This window comes from Cebidichthys violaceus, unplaced genomic scaffold (genome assembly GCF_023349555.1).
Source record: "Cebidichthys violaceus isolate CVI_PGR_0920_01 unplaced genomic scaffold, fCebVio1.0.p SCAF_10, whole genome shotgun sequence".
NCBI classification, from domain to species: Eukaryota; Metazoa; Chordata; class Actinopteri; order Perciformes; family Stichaeidae; genus Cebidichthys; species Cebidichthys violaceus.
Genome location: NW_027176263.1, coordinates 17,711,734 through 17,734,447, shown reverse-complemented (window position 1 = coordinate 17,734,447; position 22,714 = coordinate 17,711,734). Strand labels below are relative to the sequence as shown.

General features: G+C 44.3%; 1 protein-coding gene across 1 annotated transcript in view; it reads left to right on the top strand.

The window, feature by feature from the left end:
• Positions 1–1,273: 1,273 nt before the first annotated feature.
• The window catches only part of pdzd8 (PDZ domain containing 8), a 38,865-nt gene continuing 17,424 nt past the window's right edge, over positions 1,274–22,714 (top strand). The window contains exons 1-3 of the mRNA XM_068728160.1: positions 1,274–2,273; positions 11,535–11,660; positions 15,339–15,441. Of these exons, the coding sequence (XP_068584261.1) occupies positions 1,384–2,273; positions 11,535–11,660; positions 15,339–15,441 (1,119 nt within the window). The 5' untranslated portion in view covers positions 1,274–1,383. The remainder of the gene's footprint in view (positions 2,274–11,534; positions 11,661–15,338; positions 15,442–22,714) is intronic.

Genomic DNA, 22,714 nt, shown 5'->3' with positions numbered 1-22,714 from the left:
AGATGTTTTATGAACCTGCTGCCCCCAAGTTTCCCCAAAAAGTGCTGGACTTGGCGCTCTCTGCTGAATTTTGGTCCTAATATCACACCAGAGAGGCGTCTGTGAGGCCTACATGACCATTCTTTATCCCCAAAAGAGGTTCCTCTTTCCACATTTGATTGTCCCTTAAAGAGTCTGTGCATGTGTCTGCTGGTTGTTACATTAAGGTCACATTTTCTTCTGGCTGACTGTAAAATGTCCTCAGGAGTAATGGTGGCTATTCTACTATGTTTACCTATTGATGCAAAACTGACTGTAAAGGTCAGGTTGAGAAATGGTAGAATTCCCCCTTAAGATGCGGGACGTGTCAGGTGACACAGTTGTATTCAGAGACAAAATATGACCTTTGAGGACTCAACCGGTGTGGCCTGGACAACTTTATTATGTCCCACTGCCAGTGAACAAGCCATTAAGTTGATACATGATGGAAAATATTCTTTTATAACAATTGTAAAAGACTTGCAAAATTGAACCCACAGAGAGCAAAGCATGCTTTTTTGTGGTTTAGTGTTCATTTACCTTTTAGAAATATAAGGCAACCTTTAAATGTTGCTACTCGATTTATGGTGACATGTTTAGTTAAAACTGAGGCATTAAAGTAAAAATAATAAGGAACCATTATGTTCAGAGGTGTGTGTGTGTGTGTGTGTGTGTGTGTGTGTGTGTGTGTGTGTGTGTGTGTGTGTTGATCTCACATAACAACATACAAGCTCATCACATTTTTGTATGTTTCTTGTTTAATTGTCATACATTGGTATTGCACAACAACGAGGACGTTTCCTGATCTGACAATATGTGGTTAGATGGAATAACTTGAAATTCAATAATAGCGAACATTCAAATATTAAACGACTTGTTAAAACAAGTAAAAGCAGCTCATTTAGCAGCAATATGCGGACACACGTATGCTCGTAGCTCACTTCATCATCCAGGAAAAATGCGTCTTTTCCCCCATATGACTTCTACTCTTTGATAACGCCATCTCAGAGATCACCGGACTGAGTTGCTGCAGTATCAGTGTTAGTCGCTTGTAGTCACACACGTTGGGCAGGTCGGAGAAAACAGATGACGTATTATGGTGGATAAGGTCAACTCAAACCGGTCTTTCTTGCGGACGGGTGGTAAATCCGACATACCGTGAACGCATCAGAAGAAACACATTCCGCCTCCGTCATCACGCACAGCGACGTGATCCGCTCGTCCAATCAGGTGAGGAGCCTGGAGCTCAGGAAAGAAGCAGATGATATGGCAGCTTTGAGAGCGACCAGGTGGAACTTGCTTTGTTAACGCGGCTAAACCTTTGATTATGAAAACGCGTTTTCCTCGGGACGGTAGCCGCTCGACATGATTTACATAATATTGATTTCCGCGTTCTCCGGAGCGGTCGTTACGTTGATATTACAGTTCCTGTTGATATACCGGAGAAGCCCCGAGCCCGTAGGCAGGACAGTGCAGTATGTCAAAGTAGTGCCTGAGAACGCGCTGAAGGATTACTTTAATACCCAACATGCCGAACCAGGCCAGCAGCAGCAGGACGGCACGGCATCGAACGCTAGCGCACCTAAACAGCAGGAGGCCGCCTCCGCGAGGCAGCAGGAAGCCGCTGTCAGCAGCGGCAGCCCCAAACAACAGCCGCCACCGCCTTCTGTCAGCGAGCCCGCGGATGCGGCCAGACCCGAAACGTGCAATTTCCTAAATGCTATATTTCTGTTCCTATTCCGAGAGCTGCGAGACACCCCCGCGGTCAGACACTGGCTCACCAAGAAGATCAAGGTGGAGTTTGAGGAGCTGCTGCAGACCAAGACGGCAGGTCGGCTCCTGGAGGGTCTCAGTCTCAGGGACATCTCCCTGGGCAATTCTCTGCCGGTCTTTAAAACGGCCAAACTTATGAAGCCGGTGCACCTGAACGAGGACGGCATGCCCGAGGAACTCGACTTCGAGGTGGACATCGAATACAATGGCGGCTTCCACCTCGCCATCGACGTCGAGCTGGTGTTTGGGAAGTCTGCCTACCTGTTCGTCAAGATGAGGCGCGTGGTGGGTAGACTGAGGCTGCAGTTCACGCGCATGCCCTTCTCCCATTGGTCCTTCTCCTTCCTCGAGGACCCGCTGGTGGACTTCGAGGTGAAGTCCCAGTTTGAGGGAAGGCCGCTGCCTCAGCTCACCTCCATCATAGTGAACCAGCTGAAACGGGTGATCAAAAAGAAACACACCTTACCGAACTACAAGATCAGGTAGGCTCCAGCACACACCGTGTATGTGACCGCGCTACAGCAATGTGGGCTGAGGAAGTCCTCACCGAGCTTTAGACCCACAGAGGCCCAGTACGGCTGATACTGTAGAGACCGGAATGATAGCAAACACCTCCGTTCCTAAGGATAGGAGATAAGGCCTATAATAACATGTCTTATCCTCTCATGTGGGTTAGGCTGTTACAGTGGACGACATGAAACACACCACTGGTGTAACAATAACATCTTATGACATTAATAGCATTTCCCCGTCTTATAGCATGAGGACGCCATTGGAAGTGCGTTTGTCTGAAACAAAGTACAGAAGTGGCTTCATTCAGTTTTCAAATGACATTTAAGAATCTCGTGACGCGTTTCTCACTCTGATTCCTCCGCTAGTTCATCCAGAGAGAGCAGCTCATGCTGTCAGAACAGTGGGCGACTACAGCACTGCTTGACTTGATTGGTAAAGGAAGTGAAAACGAAGGATTTCTGACTTTCTTCCTAGTTGTCTGAAGTGTCACTGGAGCTGCTCTGCCTCCCACTCTTGTCCGTTTCTTCCAGCAGTGAATAGCTCCTTCCTCTCCATTTGAGTTCTGTTGTGGAACAATGGCGTCTTTTCAACATTGTTTCTTCTCCGCATGCAGGGCCTTTACTCCTCTGCTGTGACGACACTGCTCCAGTTAGAGTCGGTATGCAACAGGCCCACATGGCTCATTTGTCCTTTAACTGTGGCTGCATGAGGAGGAGGACCTGGTAATGGAATCATCAGGACATCTAAACCTGATCTTCACAAGTCAATCCCACCACAAGGTCCAATGTGTTCTGGAGCTTTCGAGTGTTTCACAATGATCTTCCTCAGCTCACCGGTTGGACAAGCTTTGCGTCCGTGTTTGCGTAGATTGAAAGTTAATTATTGACCGTGGAACTGGTGCTGTGACCCTAAAATAATAAGTCACAGTCCACTTATTGATGTTTTTGTTTTTCTTCAGACCTTTCAACCATATCTCACAGTCTTCTTCATGCGGATGTAGACGCTGAAGACTGTGAGATGCAGTTGAAAGCTCTGGAAAGAAGCTACTAAATGGACGTCAGGTTGAGTTTTTCTGTTTTGTTTTCATGACAGAAGTCCACAGGATGGCTTTCAGTTCCTCTTTTAAACGCAGATCTTGTCTTTACAGTGACATCGCAACATTTCAAGCAACATTTCGGTAGATTATGAAATATGATTTTGGGTGCAGCGTAGATCTAGTAGACTCGGTTTTAGAACTTGTTTTGTAGGGATGGGAATTGAGTTTAAAGAAGTGAGACAAACAGAAGACTGAGAGGAAAGGGAAGTCAACGTTTCTATGAGAGAAAGCTAAACTAAACGGAGACTTCTGATACCAGGTCCTCCTGTTTTCCAGAAGGAACTCTGTTTTCTAGCTCTTGGCGTTAGGCTGAGCTGCTCTGACTTACTTTAGACCGGTCGCTAGGCGCTACGCAGACGTTGGAGGTGACGTAGGTCCGGTTAGATCTGAGCCGGCCTAACCACCACCACCACGTTCTGTGAACTACAAGAGTTCTTTTAATAGTGTAAAACTGAACTCTAACGTCTCATCCTTTCTACCAAAATATGGTTTTAATGATTTACTTTAGCTTCGTCTTCACCAGAGCCGTCGAAAGATGCTAACACCGGTGAGTTAGCCGCGCGCTAACCTGACCCCTACTGATACACTACCTCCTGAGTGTGTGACCTCACGCCGCAGACGGTTGATTAGACCTCAGAGCCGAGAGAATAACCTCACCACCCGTCACACCACCACCACCCGTCACACCACCACCTCCCGTCACACCACCACCACCACCCGTCACACCACCACCTCCCGTCACACCACCACCACCCGTCACACCACCACCACCACCCGTCACACCACCACCTCCCGTCACACCACCACCACCCGTCACACCACCACCACCACCCGTCACACCACCACCTCCCGTCACACCACCACCACCACCCATCACACCACCACCACCCGTCACACCACCACCACCACCCGTCACACCACCACCACTCGTCACACCACCACCACCCGTCACACCACCACCACCACCCGTCACACCACCACCACCACTCGTCACACCACCACCACCTCCCGTCACACCACCACCACTCGTCACACCACCACCACCCGTCACACCACCACCTCCCGTCACACCACCACCACCACCACCCGTCACACCACCACCACCACTCGTCACACCACCACCCGTCACACCACCACCTCCCGTCACACCACCACCACTCGTCACACCACCACCACCCGTCACACCACCACCTCCCGTCACACCACCACCACCCGTCACACCACCACCTCCTGTCACACCACCACCACCCGTCACACCACCACCACCCGTCACACCACCACCACTCGTCACACCACCACCACCCGTCACACCACCACCACTCGTCACACCACCACCACCACTCGTCACACCACCACCACCCGTCACACCACCACCTCCCGTCACACCACCACCACTCGTCACACCACCACTACCACTCGTCACACCACCACCACCCGTCACACCACCACCACCCGTCACACCACCACCACCCGTCACACCACCACCACTCGTCACACCACCACCCGTTACACCACCACCACCCGTCACACCACCACCGTGTTCATTCTAGACACAGGAGCTCCTCCTCATCGTCATATCATCATCTCTTCCTTTACTTCTGTTTTGGGGCCAAACTTGTATGAAACTATTAAGTCACGCCTTTCAAAAGTATCAGACCACCTCACAAAGAACACACACACACACACACACACACACACACACACACACACACACACACACACAAAACCGTACTTAACTGAAATCACAAAAGTATTCAAACTACTACTAGTCCTTGATAATTATTGATGCAGTATTGTATGTATCACATTGATATTACAGGTGTGGCAGCCTTTAAATACTTAACTGACGGGCAGATTAATGAAATATGTTTCATAATTTATGAATTGATTCAGTAAAAGCTGAACCCTTTCATCATAAACACCCGGTTTACTCTTCATCACGTCACCAGCATGCTCCTCCAGGTTCTATGAAGCGTTGTCAGTGTGAGGAGGAGCTCAGGACCTTATGACATGAATACAGGCTCTTAATACTAATAATATGCACCATCAGTAATACTAATAATATGCACCATCAGTTCACACCACAGTGCTGCTGTGCTGGACTGTGGGGGAACAACGGGTTTCAATAAACAAGCGTCCATCAGTAACATGGAGTCACATGTGGAGTCAGCCCGTCACCTTGGTCCTTGGTTTGTTCTCTGCTCCAGTACATACTGTACATAAACATCTGTGAATACTTGTTGAATGAACACAGAAGTATGTCGACAGGACTGTTGTTTTAAGGACGTGTTCCGCCCTGTGTGGAACTGATGGCAGAGCACAGCCTGGCGATGTCTGATGATGTGTGTGAAACTACAGACCTTTATCTCAGACGTCATCAAATGATTGCTCATGGGCTGGGGAATGAGGTATGCGCTGTGAGAAAGTGTCAGCTAGGCCGACTATTGTGTATATATATATCTATGTCCTGAACTGTTTATTGTGAATGCCGTCTGCAGTACAGTTAGATTTACGTTGTGGGCTGATGTCTATACAGCCTTATAGCAGCTTCTTACTCTGCTGTGAAAGCAAGCTGTTGAGATAGTAAGTCGAAATTTTGAGATGTTCAGCATTATTTACAATAACGCTGAACATTACTGTTACTGTCACTGCTTATCATTCTAGTCTGTCCACCGCTGCTGTTATTAGCAGTAGTAATCATTGTGATATTGTTCTATGTGTCTGTCCTGTGGATCGACTGCGTAGTCATTTTCATTATTTGTGTCCCAGGAGAAGGTCTGTTGACGTCCTGGAGGGGTCTTCCTCTCCCAGCGGGGGTCACAGGACGTCCTGTGTCCTACGCAGTGTGAAGCCCTCTGAGGACGGTGTGTGACGTCGGGCTACACTAAAAGAACTGAAGTGACGGAACAGGATGTAGCTCGACAACTGTAGTTGGAGCACCTTTTCCTGACGTAGCTAACCTACGCACGATTCTTGAATAATGCATCAACCTCGTTGATCTGAAGTAATGGCCTCTCTAGTTCCTGAACGCTCTCCTCAACCATCCAGTTGTTTTCCCCTAAACTTAAGATTGTGTTTCAGAAGAGTGTGATAGTTTGTTGTGACGTTAGTGGAGGGATTCTTTATCTACAAACACTACAGGAGACCTTGTTACTCGCCTCCATTATGACTGACCTTTGACACTACAAGCATCCGTGTTGCCTTATTAAACGCTTATTTATTGGCCTCGACTTGTCTGGGAGAGAACTGCAGCAAACGGAGGACCTCTAAACGTGTGTGAATGTGTATCACCCACAACCGTGCTGAGTGAGTGAGTGAGCGTGATGAGATGACGTAATGAAGAGCAGCCTCAGAGAATGAGCACTGGACCCTGGGATTTGCTGAGTGGCACAGATGGTGGTTCTGTGGAGGGCAGGGCTGGTCTGGGACCGCGGCCCACTGGAGGTAATCCAGGCATTACAGCACCCACGAGTCCCAACCTCAGCTATGGGGGGGAGTCCGATGCTGAAAGCCTAATCTGGGATGGTCTTATTTCGCCCTAATCATCATTCCAGCTCCATGAATTTGTTTTGTGTAGATGAGGGTGAGAGCAGAGGAGCCGTGTGCTAGGGTTAGGGCCGCACAATTAATGGGACGTTCATCGCATTCACAATTTTGGCTTCCCACAATTAAGCGGTGAAGATCGGCTGCGATGTCGTTGAACATGCGCGCTCCTCTCGTAGAAAGCGCTTCAGGAGCACAATCCAGATGTTTTGGCTTCACCTCTGGGGAGCCGTCATGCTGCACGCAGCCTACAGCTGCAGTCCAGAGTAGAAGAGTACTGAGTGTTACTCAATGCTCTTAGATGAACAATGTGACAGCAGTGCTCTGTGGATTTCATTTTTGGTAAAAAGTTTTGTTCCAAATTTTTTTTGCTTTGCTTCCTGGAGATGCACTTTGAAAAATGACCCGTCTTATTTTAATGCAAATATGTTTACATCAGCAGGAATGCAGCACAGAATGGAAGTGAAAGCCGTGCTCTGTTATTAGAGAGTGTGTGTGTGTGTGTGTGTGTGTGTGTGTGTGTGTGTGTGTCTGTAGTTGTTTCACGTCGTGTAAATACACCACCTACCTATCAGCTGTGCTCGAGATCAGACTGGAGATGTAACCGCTTCAACCGCTGCTCGCCGTCTTCTGACGTTTGTACTTTCTAAACAATAAAAACTCCACGTTTTACACCGTTATATTTACTGGAAATGACAGACAAGATAGGAAGCCAAGTAGGAAACAAGGAATCAGCTGTTCCTCGTCCATCGCTGCACTTTCAAATCGAGCGACAGGAATAAATAGAAACCAGGCATTTGACTCAAAATCTCAGCTCAAAATCTCCACTAGTGGAACATGATGCGCAACAATAGGTTCAGATTATTCTAAAATGTATGTACAAATATTTTAACATCATTTCTGGCTACTTCTGACAGCCCTGCTGGTGATGCTTGGTGCTCATATCTAGTCAGAGTTGATCAACAATATTTTTAGTTTGCCAGAACGTGTCATAATCACGGATGCCGGCTCAGCCAGTTTGCATGAAATCAAACCAGTTTAAGGACCGGACCGGACCGGAAAAAACAGAAATCGACCCGACTCTAATCTGCTGTTGCTCACTAATTTGATTGCAGCCTCTCAGTTTGTCCCATAGACGGAAGGAGACGGGTGCATTGATTGGACCGTCGCTGTAGTTCAGCTCTGGGCTGGGCTGACGGCCCAGCAGCCAGAGACGACGAGGTCTGTAGAACAACACCGCTGTAGCCTGGAGCTGGAAGCAGAGCTATGCTTTAACAACATCCATTAACTGCTCTTTAATGTTACTTTCACCTCTTTTTGCAGTGTCACGGCAAATAGTGCCACAGTTACGTCTACTGCACAGCCAGATGTCCCCTATCAGCCCCCCCCCTCAGTCAAATACCAATCTGTCTGTTCAAGAGAGGAACGTGAACGGAGACACCGGGAGATGACTTCACTGATATTGATTACAGATCATTGGACTGGGGCTGGTGAATCGGTTAGATGGTTAAAGATGATGCATGTTGATGTCGCAAAAGTCTAATGATGAATTGACCGTTCAGCCAATGAATACTAGGGGGCAATATGTCATCACCGAATATATATATATATAGATAGATAGATAGATAGATAGATAGATAGATAGATAGATAGATAGATAGATAGATAGATTTGGACAACATCACAACAGGTTACCAATCGCTCCAACAGAGGACACAGTTATTGATCGCTAACACTGATCCTCATTTAGCTGAGACGCTGCATTGGTGGTGTATGTCCAGCTCACTACACATTAACAACACACATTAAAACTGTCGGAGGACACTAGAGGTGCATCAGATCATAAAACTCACGGTTTTGAGTCATGGATCAGATCGGACCAGCACAAAAGAATAAAGAGAATCTTAAAATTCACAGCTCTATATAGATAGAGGTGCATCTCACTGTATCTCAATGTATCGCATTCTCAGTTTTCCATATTACTGCACATGGCTACTTTTTGATCAATGGATACAAAACTGTATTTTTATTTAGAAAGTGCTCAAATGCACCTTCGAGTAGCTGCTGAAGGTGATTGTTTTCCCCAGAGGTCACGTGACCCAGAGAGTCTAGAAGTTCTCCTTCCACTACTTCATCCTGAGCACGCACACTAACCTTTAGATGACATGCTGAAGACACTTCTTAACGCTCCTCACTTTGATTAAGACTTCAGATCTCCTCCTGCGGGTCGTTCTGTTTGAACTCTTCTCAGTTCACTGGTCATGTTTCTCATGAATTGTGGCCAAATACACATTGTTCTTATAGAAGTGTTGGACACCGTTTGGCTCAATACCTAATCCATTACCTATTTACAAGTGATTTGTCTCCTCCTGCTTTTAACATTCAGTGGCACAATGTCTGCTATAAAGACCCAGTGAGATGAAAAGCATTAGTATCAGTGTCTTTTCTCCTGTAAAGTGGTTTTAGATGTTCGATGACTCATCCTGCTCTCACATGGGACTTTAATTAAGAGCCTGGTCTTTAGATTAGAAAGCATGACTCATTAGTTTCACCTTTTAGATTTTGTACTGCTTCCATCAAAGCTCGTCACACTGAGATAGCCACTGCTGGCGCTCTGATTGGCTCTGATTCTGCTCTGATATGTTGTTGGTGCGCTCCAGCTTCAGCCGTCTCCTCTCACTCACTGCTTCTGTCTGCTCTCTTACAAGTTTACACAAATACAGCCAATCAAAGGAACGCTTGGGTGGATTGTAGTAGCTAACGGAGCAAATTGGAAAGACGAAAAAGTGTGTTTGGATATCAGTGGGGAAAAACTTTTTTTTTTAATTTCCAAAACTTTTCAGCATCTGTGGCTCAGAGCTAGAGCGGGTTGTCCTCTAATTAGAAGCTCATTGGTTGGCACTCAGTAGTATGACCATTGTTTGTCTGGGTCTAGTCAGTAGTATGACCATTGTTTGTCTGGTCAGTAGTATGACCATTGTTTGTCTGGGTCTGGTCAGTAGTGTGACCATTGTTTGTCTGGGTCTGGTCAGTAGTGTGACCATTGTTTGTCTGGTCATTAGTGTGACCATTGTTTGTCTGGGTCTGGTCAGTAGTGTGACCATTGTTTGTCTGGTCAGTAGTATGACCATTGTTTGTCTGGTCAGTAGTATGACCATTGTTTGTCTGGGTCTGGTCAGTAGTGTGACCATTGTTTGTCTGGGTCTGGTCAGTAGTATGACCATTGTTTGTCTGGGTCTGGTCAGTAGTATGACCATTGTTTGTCTGGTCAGTAGTATGACCATTGTTTGTCTGGTCAGTAGTATGACCATTGTTTGTCTGGGTCTGGTCAGTAGTGTGACCATTGTTTGTCTGGGTCTGGTCAGTAGAGTGACCATTGTTTGTCTGGTTCTGGTCAGTAGTATGACCATTGTTTGTCTGGGTCTGGTCAGTAGTGTGACCATTGTTTGTCTGGTTCTGGTCAGTAGAGTGACCATTGTTTGTCTGGTTCTGGTCAGTAGTGTGACCATTGTTGGTCTGGTCAACAGAGGAGGATACTCGCATCAACAGTGGGAGAGTTGTCCCTCTTTTGGTTGACAGAACCGTGACTGTGTGTCTGTGGCCACAGAGTATTTGAATGGACGGACTGTAACATCAGTTTCACCAGTAATGTGGATAATTTGAACAAAGTCGACTATTTAGAACAGCAGAGCCCCAGGCAGACGACAGTAGCTCCAAGAGCCCAAAATAGCAAAGGACGGGTGTGTGCTCTCAGACATCATGTTTATACTTTACAATGAGTGTCTTCATGAACACAAAGTTGTCCACCGGGCACCACACCCTGCAGAGGTAGTCACAGTGTGGCCAGCATTCACTGTGACCCCGCCTACATTCTCCACAGACAACCTATTGCAAACCAGAGCTGATGCCTTCCGCACCGTGTGGGTTTAAAGCCGGTGGACAGGTTCCTCCAATCTAATTAAGTCTGGTTGATTGAGTGCCAACATTTGACTTCTTGTATCCTAAACATTTGTTTTCCACAGAGCATCCCGCTGGCCTTTTGTCAAGGGAACCAGGCTGACGCTAACGTCTGGGTTGGCCTACAAAGATTCTTCATCCGTGACTTCATCTATGACCTCTTGGACAATAACGCTTCGTTATACCTCTCGATTTTAGCTGATTCCGACAGCAACTTGTTGTTCCCCACTAAATAATCTCAACCATTCTAAAGTCAGACGTCTAAATGTCATCCTGTTACTTTGTTATTGTCATCTATGGGGGTTGTTTGCTCCATACAATGGACCATAAATATGAAATTGATCGGCCGATCAGTTGACAACACTCAACTGACATTCTCAAAGCTCTTCAGTTCCATTTTCTCCTCTTATCTGTGCTTGCTCAGTGAGAAAACGTTGGATGTACCCCCCCGTCATACACTGTCAGGCTAGAAGAACGGCTTTGGGGTGTTTGTTACTGCTGTCAAATGTCAAAACGGGTCAAAATTCACCGAACAGTATGTAAGGGCTAAGAGATTCTTTTGTGATTCAGGTAGTTTGTACCCGTGCCATCATGGAGGTCCTGAATTGAAAGGTTGTTTCCTGTCTCTCTACAGATACAAGCCCTTCTTCCCGTTCCAAGTGCAGCCTCTGCTGGGTTCGGCTTGTGATCTGGACCTGTCCGTCCAGGACAGCAGGCTGGTGGAAGGCCGACTCAAAGTCACCCTCAATGAATGTAGCAGGTGAGACCTCCCACACGCTGAATGGACCTGGGCACCGCTGTCCACACACCGATGTGTGTTGCAGTCTGGGGCCCCTTTGTTCCATTTTGTGAAAATGAAATGCGACATCATCCTGTGATATTTAGACGACGGTGTACTTCAGGGCGAGGCTTTCAAAATGACAATCCCCCCCCCCATCGCAATACAGCCTAGTGGTGACGTGTCGTTCATAACAGCAGCTTCTTACTTCTGCCGGTTGCACTTTTAGGAACCGTTCTAGCATTTTGTTCTTTAACAGTTGGCCCACACGGTTCTCACAGTGTGGTGAACCTCGTCTTTGCTCCTAAGCCACTGAGCCTTTCCAGGATGTCTCTTTCATACCCAATCATCATCCTATCACCTGTTTACCGGTTTACTTGAGTTTAACTTTTTCTTGTCAAACAAAGGACAGCATTTAGCTCCGTTAAACTTTCCTTTAAAACCCTCAAATGAAAAATTCAATATGACATGTTTTACACGTTGGTTTTCACTGCGTATACATGCGGTGCAGTTTTAGCTAATGCAATGATTGGTTTCTTTGTCCCACTAAACCTCCAGCGCTCTTCACCGTGGAGCCCTTTGAGTCTAGTTAGGGGGTCAGGGAGATAGCATTATCTGGAACCTGTGAACCTGGAGATTTGAGACGCAGCAGTCAATTGTTCCGCTCTATAAATCTGTAATAAACATTGTTGTTTGTTCACACGCTTATTGAGCTGTTGACAGTTTAGAGCAGACTCAGCGAGGTCCATTCAAAGAGAATTTCCTCATCCTTATCCTTATCTTAAAAAACTGCGCCGGTTAAAATAAAAGCGCTACGTCAAAATGTAATAATCCTCAATTATCTATCGGTTGAAGGTCCAGGTCCAGATACAACCTGGTTTAGAGGGTATAAGAACATTATGATGGAGGTATATGACGGCCGTTCTCTTGCTCATTTATGTCTCCTGAGCTGTAGTAATGTCGGGTCGATACCATTTCTTACAGAGAATTGATCAAAATGATCAAAGTCCCTCCGGAATACCAAAGGAAGGCTTTTTAAGCCAGGGGTGTGACAAATATACAAACATGACAATTAACTTTTAACTATTCACACCAGCAGCGATGCAAATTAGCGTATAACTTAAACCTTTCCTCTTAGCAAAAGGCTCTGAGTGAATTTTCCTTTGGTAAACAATTAGGCAGCGCATATGTCCAGTGCTTTTATTGTGAAAGGTACGATCGGAAGGAGCGCAACGACTCTGCGCTGCCTTTGTCACGGTCACCAAGGCCTCTGTGTTGTTCTGCAGACGAGAACAGTTTGCACTACGTGATTGGTTGAGGCCTTTATTTGCGGTATGAAAGTTCAGAAAATCAACCTGTAAACACGTAATATTCACGATCTGTGTAAAAGTACTCGTGACAAAGCCTGTTTAAAAAACTATGCTGACATGCACATTTATTTCCAGTCAGACGGCTCCAAACTATCATCAAGTCATTCTCATTTTCATATCTTGGTGAGAGTGAGTATGACCATGCCGGTTATTCATCTAATGCCCTGGACCTGATAACACAAGCTGCATTCTTTAATATTCAAGTCTGTCAGACTTGACTTATACATTGCTTTCCTAACTTTGTAACATACAATGTAACAAATAACTACAACGATATAAACGCACCAAATTAGTATTTATTTAAATAATGGTATCCGATGCCAGAGCGGCTTATTGTCACAGACACCAGATCCAGCTGGTTGAGTCGGTATCAGACGGATATCTGATATCGGATATCTCGAGGTAACGTGTGATTTTACTGAATCAGCATTTGAGAATGGAGTTCCAAGCAGACTTTTCAGAGAGAAAATGACAAAATAAACCTGCCGCCCATATTCGTTTTACAGAGAGGAATTTGACCCGTTTCCTCTTCATCTCTGTGCCGGAGGCAGTCTCCATCATATAGTGTCTTCTAACCCTAGCATCTACAAACCCCATCATGTTGGACAGACCACACTCTTCATCACCAGGCTCTCCTTACTGAGATGAAGCTGGCATGTTTAAATTTTAATTGGCCAAACAGTCAAATCAATTAGCCCAGGCTCACCCTGATAGAGCTGCCTTTGAGAGACACACGTGTGTGTGTGTGTGTGTGTGTGTGTGTGTGTGTGTGTGTGTGTGTGTGTGTGTGTGTGTGTGTGTGTGTGTGTGTGTGTGTGTGTGTGTGTGTGTGTGTGTGTGTGTGTGTGTGGATGTGGTTGATCAGATCAGGCTCATCCATTAAAAATGCATGTCCTGCCCATTAAAATGGTACAGACTCTCTTCTTCCCCATACCCTCTTACATCACCTTCTTCTATATCAGCACTGAGCCTGTGTTCCACCTGGTCAGTGAGATCATCACACCTCAGCTCAACCAGCGGTTGTTAGAGGTTTACTGTTGTATGCTGTAAATGTGTATCCACCCATTTATCAGGACATGTGAAACAGTTAGTCTTATTGAGGTAAGTCAGCATGGTGTCCCTGAAGATGATCGTACTGGTCTCACTCTACTCCTGAAGTATGGCTGGAGTGTCTTTAGTTTCAGGGAACTCCTTTTCTTCAGCGCTGGATGCATTGACCTCCTCTGCCCAGCAGGGGGCAGCAGTAGCCAACCATATATCAACTTTTCTTTCCAGCGTCACAGTACACAAGCAGGTCCTGTGTACTGCTTCAAGTCCAGCTTCATCCTTTTGTAGCTACAGTATTAATGAGTGGACAATATAAGAAAGCATAACTCAAGTGATGGTAGCTCTGTGAGTCATTCCTTCAAGCAGAAAGACAAACTATGGCTCATTCTAGCTTCTCCAATGTAAAGATCTCAAAATGAAAATCTTACTGCAGTTCTTGCACGAGCAATGGCCAGTAAACGGATCTTCATGTCTCAAATCAGTGGCAGGTGATGTCTGAGGCTTGGCAGTGAATAGGAGCGATGTCCTGTATCGATGCAGGACGTCATCAACCCTCTCACATGATGCGGGGGTGAAGACCAATGAAGCCTTTATGACCTCGGGTCGTTGCGTTAAGAGCGAAACCTGATCGGATCCTCTTTACGAGGATCATTACCACACAGCAGCGGTTAGTGGTGTTGGTAGATCAAACACTGCTGGTTTGCATTTTAGATTCTTGGTATGAACTGCAGTGTTTTATTGTTTCATTTTAAATTATTCAAACAAACAATTCAATGAAAGTCAATTCAAAGTGCTTTTCATATGACATAAAAAGGCATTAAAGTCCTCGAAAACATGTAAAATTATTAGTTATATTAATTATTGTATTTACTAAACGGGCAACAATCAAAGTCAAACTCGAGTTCTACTGAAGCGATAGTACTTTTTGAAGTATAACAGTCAAAGACTCAGCTTCAGTGTGTGTGTGTGTGTGTGTGTGTGTGTGTGTGTGTGTGTGTGTGTGTGTGTGTGTGTGTGTGTGTGTGTGTGTGTGTGTGTGTGTGTGTGCCTCAAGGCCACCGTAGCTCTCTACAGGCTGGGGTGAGCGGAGGGTTATGCAGTTATGACAATCAGATAGAATCTGCAGCCTCACCACTAGATCCTACACACTGCTCCTTTAAGAAGCACAAATCACCTGGATTTGACTTAATTGGTGCTTAAATGTCTTTGTGTCAGACTCTCAGTTGTCTCTATGTCCCTGCAGACTGTTCATCCTGGGCTCCTATGACAGAGAAACCTATGTGCACTGCACCCTGGAGCTGAGCAGCCACCAGTGGAAGGAGAAGACTCGCAGCTCCATCAAACGGGTGGGTTCTCCTCCTCCTCCTCCTACACTCACATCGACGGTTATCGGCCGTTAGGCCGTGTGAGAGCGGCGGCCGTGAGCTGAGCGGCGGCCGTGAGCTGAGCGGCGCGCTCGCTCGCATGCACTGAACGGCACGCATCCGGCCCACTGAACAGAGCGGGGAGAAGCGCAGAGGGAGCTCCACTTTACTCCTCTATGTCTCTGCATAGAGGATAATCGTTTGCTGCTATATTAATGCTGTGAATATCCAAACCAGAGCCTCTCAGGCGCGTAACAGACGCTTCCTCTAATGACACACGCCGGACACTTTATTGACACATTAATACGAGCTTATTTTCATCATCCTTGCACTGATGAGATTGTCCCATTGTTGACATTTTGAGCGGCGCAGAACATTTTCAGGCCCCTCCGGCAAACCTTTTCTAATTGCTGCAATTTAGAGATATTACGGCTATCACATCAGGCTGGTTTGGAAGTGACTAATGACGCTTCTGGAGTGAAATGTCAGCCGTAATCACCGGCTCTGGCTCCGGCAAAGCCTAATGCCGCCGCTGTCCTCGCCGCACACTTCTGAATGACATTTGCAGCGGCTCAAAGATTTGTATTGTGTCGAGCAGTAATTGTTGGGCGCTGTGCTTTGAATGACGTTGGAGGAGTGTCATCGTCGTCCAGCAGGGGGCAGTGAGAGATCAGGCCTCTCATTACTAAGCACATAATCCTACTCTGTCACTTCTTTCATCCCAGAGCAGCAGCAGCTCATTGTCCTTTTACACAATATGTGCTCCGTGTTTCTGTTTGTAGACTGAAATATTACAAATAAGTTTATGAGTAAAATTGTTCTTGGGAATTGTGTTCACTATAAAAAACGTGGTTACTATATGGGATGCAATAAAAACATTCCAGTAGGTTTTACTGCCATTATAGGAGTTTTAAGCATATTTTGATGATTATCAAGATGAAATTATTGAATCAGGATAATTGAGACGTTTCTATTACATGACCGCTCTGTGATAACAGAAGAGCAAGACGATTGTTCTCTGTTCTCATCTTTGATGGGTTTCCATTGAATTGATCGTTGTCCGTCACGAGCGAGGCAGACGTTCCACCTAGCTTCTCAATTATCAATTTAATCGTACGTTAGTTCATTTTGAAGTTGTTGTTGTTGTAACATGTGAAAAGCATTGTGGGGCGTGTTATGCCTTTTGTTAGAGGGAGACGTGACTGTCCAGCGTCTGAATCCCTGAGAAACGACGTGTCTGTTGATCCTGTTGCGTGTGAAGGAGAGCGAGCTCTACCCAGCATGCCGTTCAACAGTGTAAGAATACATACTGTAGCTAGCAACAGCGTTTCTCCAGGACTGAGCTCACGGTGGTTAAAGGTGCAGCCGGCATCCAGTGAGTAATGAATATGTGAACCGCTCAGCGCGGCCCGCTCCAAGTGGACCCACTTCAAAGCACTTGTGTCCCTTTTTTGTTAATATAGGCATAGAAATGCAGATTCACAGTGGCATTTGAGCCCGCTTTATCAGACTTGTGCAGTCTGCGTGTCCCCTGCAGGACTCTGTAGGACAGATTAAAGGCTATACCATCTGGAAAAGGTCAATTCACCGTCTTTCTGGCTGTCTCCCTTTTCCCCCTGATGATTGCCAGATATGAGCTCCTCTTATGAAAACAGCCGCTTGTCTCGTGTATGTTAATGGTTTTTCATGCCATTTACATATCCCCTCAATTTACCCGCCGTGAGCCACATGCTCCTGCTTTTCACCGCACCATGTGTCCGTCTCCCCAAGGCGAGAGCCGCTCTCATCGGGGACTGTGTTCAGCACGCTTTTAGCTGGTTTAACGTCTATATCGTCCAAAAAAGGGTTACAAGGCTATTTTATTGTCATTGTACAACAAAATGCAGATTTTACAACATGAGAAAAATCCCAAGAAACAACTATATTCCGTGTGTATTCTCTCTCCTGGGTGGCGGCATCCCCTGAACATGTCTGTACATTCAAAGCATGTTGTGAAGAACAGCTGTGGCGTCACACTCAGACCATAGCTTCTTCTGATGGTTCAGTTAGCTGGGGGTATGTAGGCAGCAGCAGCAGGGAGTATGATCTGATTGTCCAAAGTGGGGGCGGGGGAGGGCTTTGTAGCTGCCAGGAATATTCCTGTTAACGTGCTCCTGTGTGTTATTATCCAGTTAGCTTGTCATGTGCCTGCTGATGACCTCACACAATTCCTGTTTTGCATTTTTTTTTTTTTAATATGCATCGGGAAGATAACATAAAAGTTCAACATCAGGGAAACGTTGTGCGTCGACTCTGACTACGCTGAGCACCGAGCGTCACGATGCAGACACACAGCCGGCTGAGCGGTCCGACCACTTTGTGTCCGATGTTCACCTTCTGGTTCCACACCGAATAGAAAGTCACAGTACCGGTTCTTAACGAGCTATTCAAGCTCACAGGATGTTTGTCGAGTGCTTCAATTGCCAAACCGTATTCGGTGTTATTTGAATGCTTAAATAAAAATATTTGCTTTACTGTCCACTAGTACCTGGAATCACAGTGTGTTTGAACATCAGCTGGAGCATTCATTCATCTCGCCACAGCCTGCGGCCTCAAACCGGTTGTGCTTGTTCTCTGACGCTGGGTGGGGGATGGTAGTGTGCTCTGCTACGCTGTGACAACAGTGTGCTCTGCGTCAAAGTCGCCAATGTAGACGCACAACAGCGCGCTTAGAAGTGAGAACGGCGGCTTGTGAAGGCGTTCCCAGCAGCCTATTCTTCATGAAGCAACGCTCGCTCCAGGATAGAAATAGTTCCACTTGTTGAACGCTGCAGCGTGCTCAGATATCTTTTCTTTCTTCTCTAAATATCACTCTCACATCGCCACTTGGATGAAAGTAGTGTTTTTTGTTTTGTTTCTGAGATGCATCATGTGAATGGCCCTATTCTAGTCATATTGTGGCTAGCTAGCTGGTTGTAGCATACGTTCATGCTACCGCTACTGAACATAAAAAGCCTCGTTGCTCTGCTTGCTCTACGATAATGTGTCATTCAGCCGGACTCTTCTGTTTTTACATAGCCGGTACCTTTCAATGAGCGAACGCTGTGTGTGCTCGTGCTTGGAAACACTTCAACACAATGACAGAGGCCGGGTTGGTGCATCAGACAATATTAGCTTATTGCAGATGATGTTGTATTGGCCTACATAGCCACTGAGAAGAACCGCCTCTACAGAAGTTCCAGAGACACTGTACGTCCATAGTGTGTCCACCAGACTTTGTTTTTTTAAAATATGCTGCGCAGTTCATGTCTTTGTCACAATTCTGTAAGAAAGTGTACTGATATTTATCAAACACGTGATTTAATTATGAATGAATTGAAAGGTGATTTATTGTACAGTCTAACAGGAAGGTTCTCCTGTATCTGTCCTGAGTGATTTATTGTACAGTCTAACAACAGGAAGGTTCTCCTGTATCTGTCCTGAGTGATTTATTGTACAGTCTAACAACAGGAAGGTTCTCCTGTATCTGTCCTGAGTGATTTATTGTACAGTCTAACAGGAAGGTTCTCCTGTATCTGTCCTGAGTGATTTATTGTACAGTCTAACAACAGGAAGGTTCTCCTGTATCTGTCCTGAGTGATTTATTGTACAGTCTAACAACAGGAAGGTTCTCCTGTATCTGTCCTGAGTGATTTATTGTACAGTCTAACAGCAGGAAGGTTCTCCTGTATCTGTCCTGAGTGATTTATTGTACAGTCTAACAACAGGAAGGTTCTCCTGTATCTGTCCTGAGTGATTTATTGTACAGTCTAACAACAGGAAGGTTCTCCTGTATCTGTCCTGAGTGATTTATTGTACAGTCTAACAGGAAGGTTCTCCTGTATCTGTCCTGAGTGATTTATTGTACAGTCTAACAGCAGGAAGGTTCTCCTGTATCTGTCCTGAGTGATTTATTGTACAGTCTAACAGGAAGGTTCTCCTGTATCTGTCCTGAGTGATTTATTGTACAGTCTAACAACAGGAAGGTTCTCCTGTATCTGTCCTGAGTGATTTATTGTACAGTCTAACAACAGGAAGGTTCTCCTGTATCTGTCCTGAGTGATTTATTGTACAGTCTAACAGGAAGGTTCTCCTGTATCTGTCCTGAGTGATTTATTGTACAGTCTAACAACAGGAAGGTTCTCCTGTATCTGTCCTGAGTGATTTATTGTACAGTCTAACAGGAAGGTTCTCCTGTATCTGTCCTGAGTGATTTATTGTACAGTCTAACAGGAAGGTTCTCCTGTATCTGTCCTGAGTGATTTATTGTACAGTCTAACAACAGGAAGGTTCTCCTGTATCTGTCCTGAGTGACTTATTGTACAGTCTAACAACAGGAAGGTTCTCCTGTATCTGTCCTGAGTGATTTATTGTACAGTCTAACAGGAAGGTTCTCCTGTATCTGTCCTGAGTGATTTATTGTACAGTCTAACAGCAGGAAGGTTCTCCTGTATCTGTCCTGAGTGATTTATTGTACAGTCTAACAACAGGAAGGTTCTCCTGTATCTGTCCTGAGTGATTTATTGTACAGTCTAACAACAGGAAGGTTCTCCTGTATCTGTCCTGAGTGATTTATTGTACAGTCTAACAGCAGGAAGGTTCTCCTGTATCTGTCCTGAGTGATTTATTGTACAGTCTAACAACAGGAAGGTTCTCCTGTATCTGTCCTGAGTGATTTATTGTACAGTCTAACAACAGGAAGGTTCTCCTGTATCTGTCCTGAGTGATTTATTGTACAGTCTAACAGGAAGGTTCTCCTGTATCTGTCCTGAGTGATTTATTGTACAGTCTAACAACAGGAAGGTTCTCCTGTATCTGTCCTGAGTGATTTATTGTACAGTCTAACAGGAAGGTTCTCCTGTATCTGTCCTGAGTGATTTATTGTACAGTCTAACAGGAAGGTTCTCCTGTATCTGTCCTGAGTGATTTATTGTACAGTCTAACAGGAAGGTTCTCCTGTATCTGTCCTGAGTGATTTATTGTACAGTCTAACAACAGGAAGGTTGCTTGCCAAAAAATAATTTTAAGTGCTTAAAGTGCTGTTATTAAGTTGTAATAATTGTTCAGGCGAGACAGTACCCGGTTATGTTCCCCATATATGATCAGTTTGTCCAAATAAAGGCCTGTTGAAAACGTCAACGGTCCCAATGTCGTCCGTTAAAGCAGAGCTGCACACACACTGTCCCGCTGTCGCAGATCTACTCGATTCAATTTTGAATTTTGGGCACATAAAAAATAATCAAAGACTTTTTATTGTATGAAGCTTTTCTATCTTTAAATAAGAGCGTCGTCTTTCAGTTTGAGCCCATGACTTATTGATTTTTCGTTCAGATGTTGTAATGCTTTCCCTGAAAACCCTGGTGTTGCTCTCAAACCGCCGCTGCTCACGTTTGGATTCGCTTCTGTTTCAAACTGTAAAGCTGCAGCAGATTCATGGTTGCTTGCAAAGATTTACTGCACTCCAGCTTCAGCCCAAAACCAATCTAACAGCAGAGGAGAAGTCCTGAGAACAGATGTTTCACGAGCACACGGAAGCCTGAGGAGAAGGGCTGAAGCTGCAGCGCAGGAAACCTGTACGAGCAAAACATATATCTGAGTATTGATTAATATTATATCCAAGTTTGAGCAGAACTCAAAGCCCGAGCAGGGTCTGTCTGAGCATAACTCCAAGCCCGAGCAGGGTCTGTCTGAGCAGAACTCAAAGCCCGAGCAGGGTCTGTCTGAGCAGAACTCAAAGCCCGAGCAGGGTCTGTTTGAGCAGAACTCAAAGCCCGAGCAGGGTCTGTTTGAGCAGAACTCAAAGCCCGAGCAGGGTCTGTCTGAGCAGAACTCAAAGCCCGAGCAGGGTCTGTCTGAGCAGAACTCAAAGCCCGAGCAGGGTCTGTCTGAGCAGAACTCAAAGCCCGAGCAGGGTCTGTCTGAGTGGGAGGACGGGGTTTTGAGGGACAGCATTACAACAGTTGAAGTGAAATCAATCAGTCATGCTCTCAAATTGAAAGAGTGCACTCTTGAATAAAGATAGTTTCACTGCATGAACCGGACCCAGAAGGTGAACTCTTTGGTCCTGTACTGTCTGCTTGTTTGTTAGCAGGATGTGGAACAGGTGATCAGTCTTAAGATGGGAACCTAGAACCCTGTGGCTGCAGGGAGTCTTTAGTTACCTCTGAAGACACTAAGGACATGTCCTCTTTTAGCAACTTAGGGGGTTACCGTTCACAATTTTCAGAATGAACATTTGGTATTTTGTAGACAGATTTCAATTAGACTCGATATATTTAGTTAACTATGTCCAACCCAAACACCAAACCCCTAATATTAGCTTCTAGTGTTGTAGGATTTGCTGCCTTGTTGCTCATCATATTAATTTATATATATATATTTCTATTTTATTTATATATATATATATATATATATATATATATATATATATATATATATATATATATATAAATTAATATATTCAATATTTATCATATATATATATATATATATATAAATTTCTACATATGTATAAATTATATATTAATATATATTATATATATATTATATATAATACATACATACATACATACATACATATATGTGAGAAATATATATATATATAATTTCTACATATTTATAAATATGTGAGAAATATATATATATATAATTTCTACATATTTATAAATATGTAGAAATTATATATTTATAAATTAAATATTTATCATATATATATATATATATATATATATATATATATATATATATATATATATATATATATAAATTAATATATTCAATATTTATCATATATATATATATATATATATAAATTTCTACATATGTATAAATTATATATTAATATATATTATATATATATTATATATAATACATACATACATACATACATACATACATACATATATGTGAGAAATATATATATATATAATTTCTACATATTTATAAATATGTGAGAAATATATATATATATAATTTCTACATATTTATAAATATGTAGAAATTATATATTTATAAATTAAATATATATATATATATATATATATATATATATATATATATATATATATATATATATATATATATATATATATATATATATATATATATATATATATATATATATATATATATATATATATATAATGTGTGCGTATGTGTATATGAATGTATATGAGGTGACTCCATGCCTGTAGCTGTGGATGGGTTCTTCTTCCATCATATATTTGTTATACGAGGC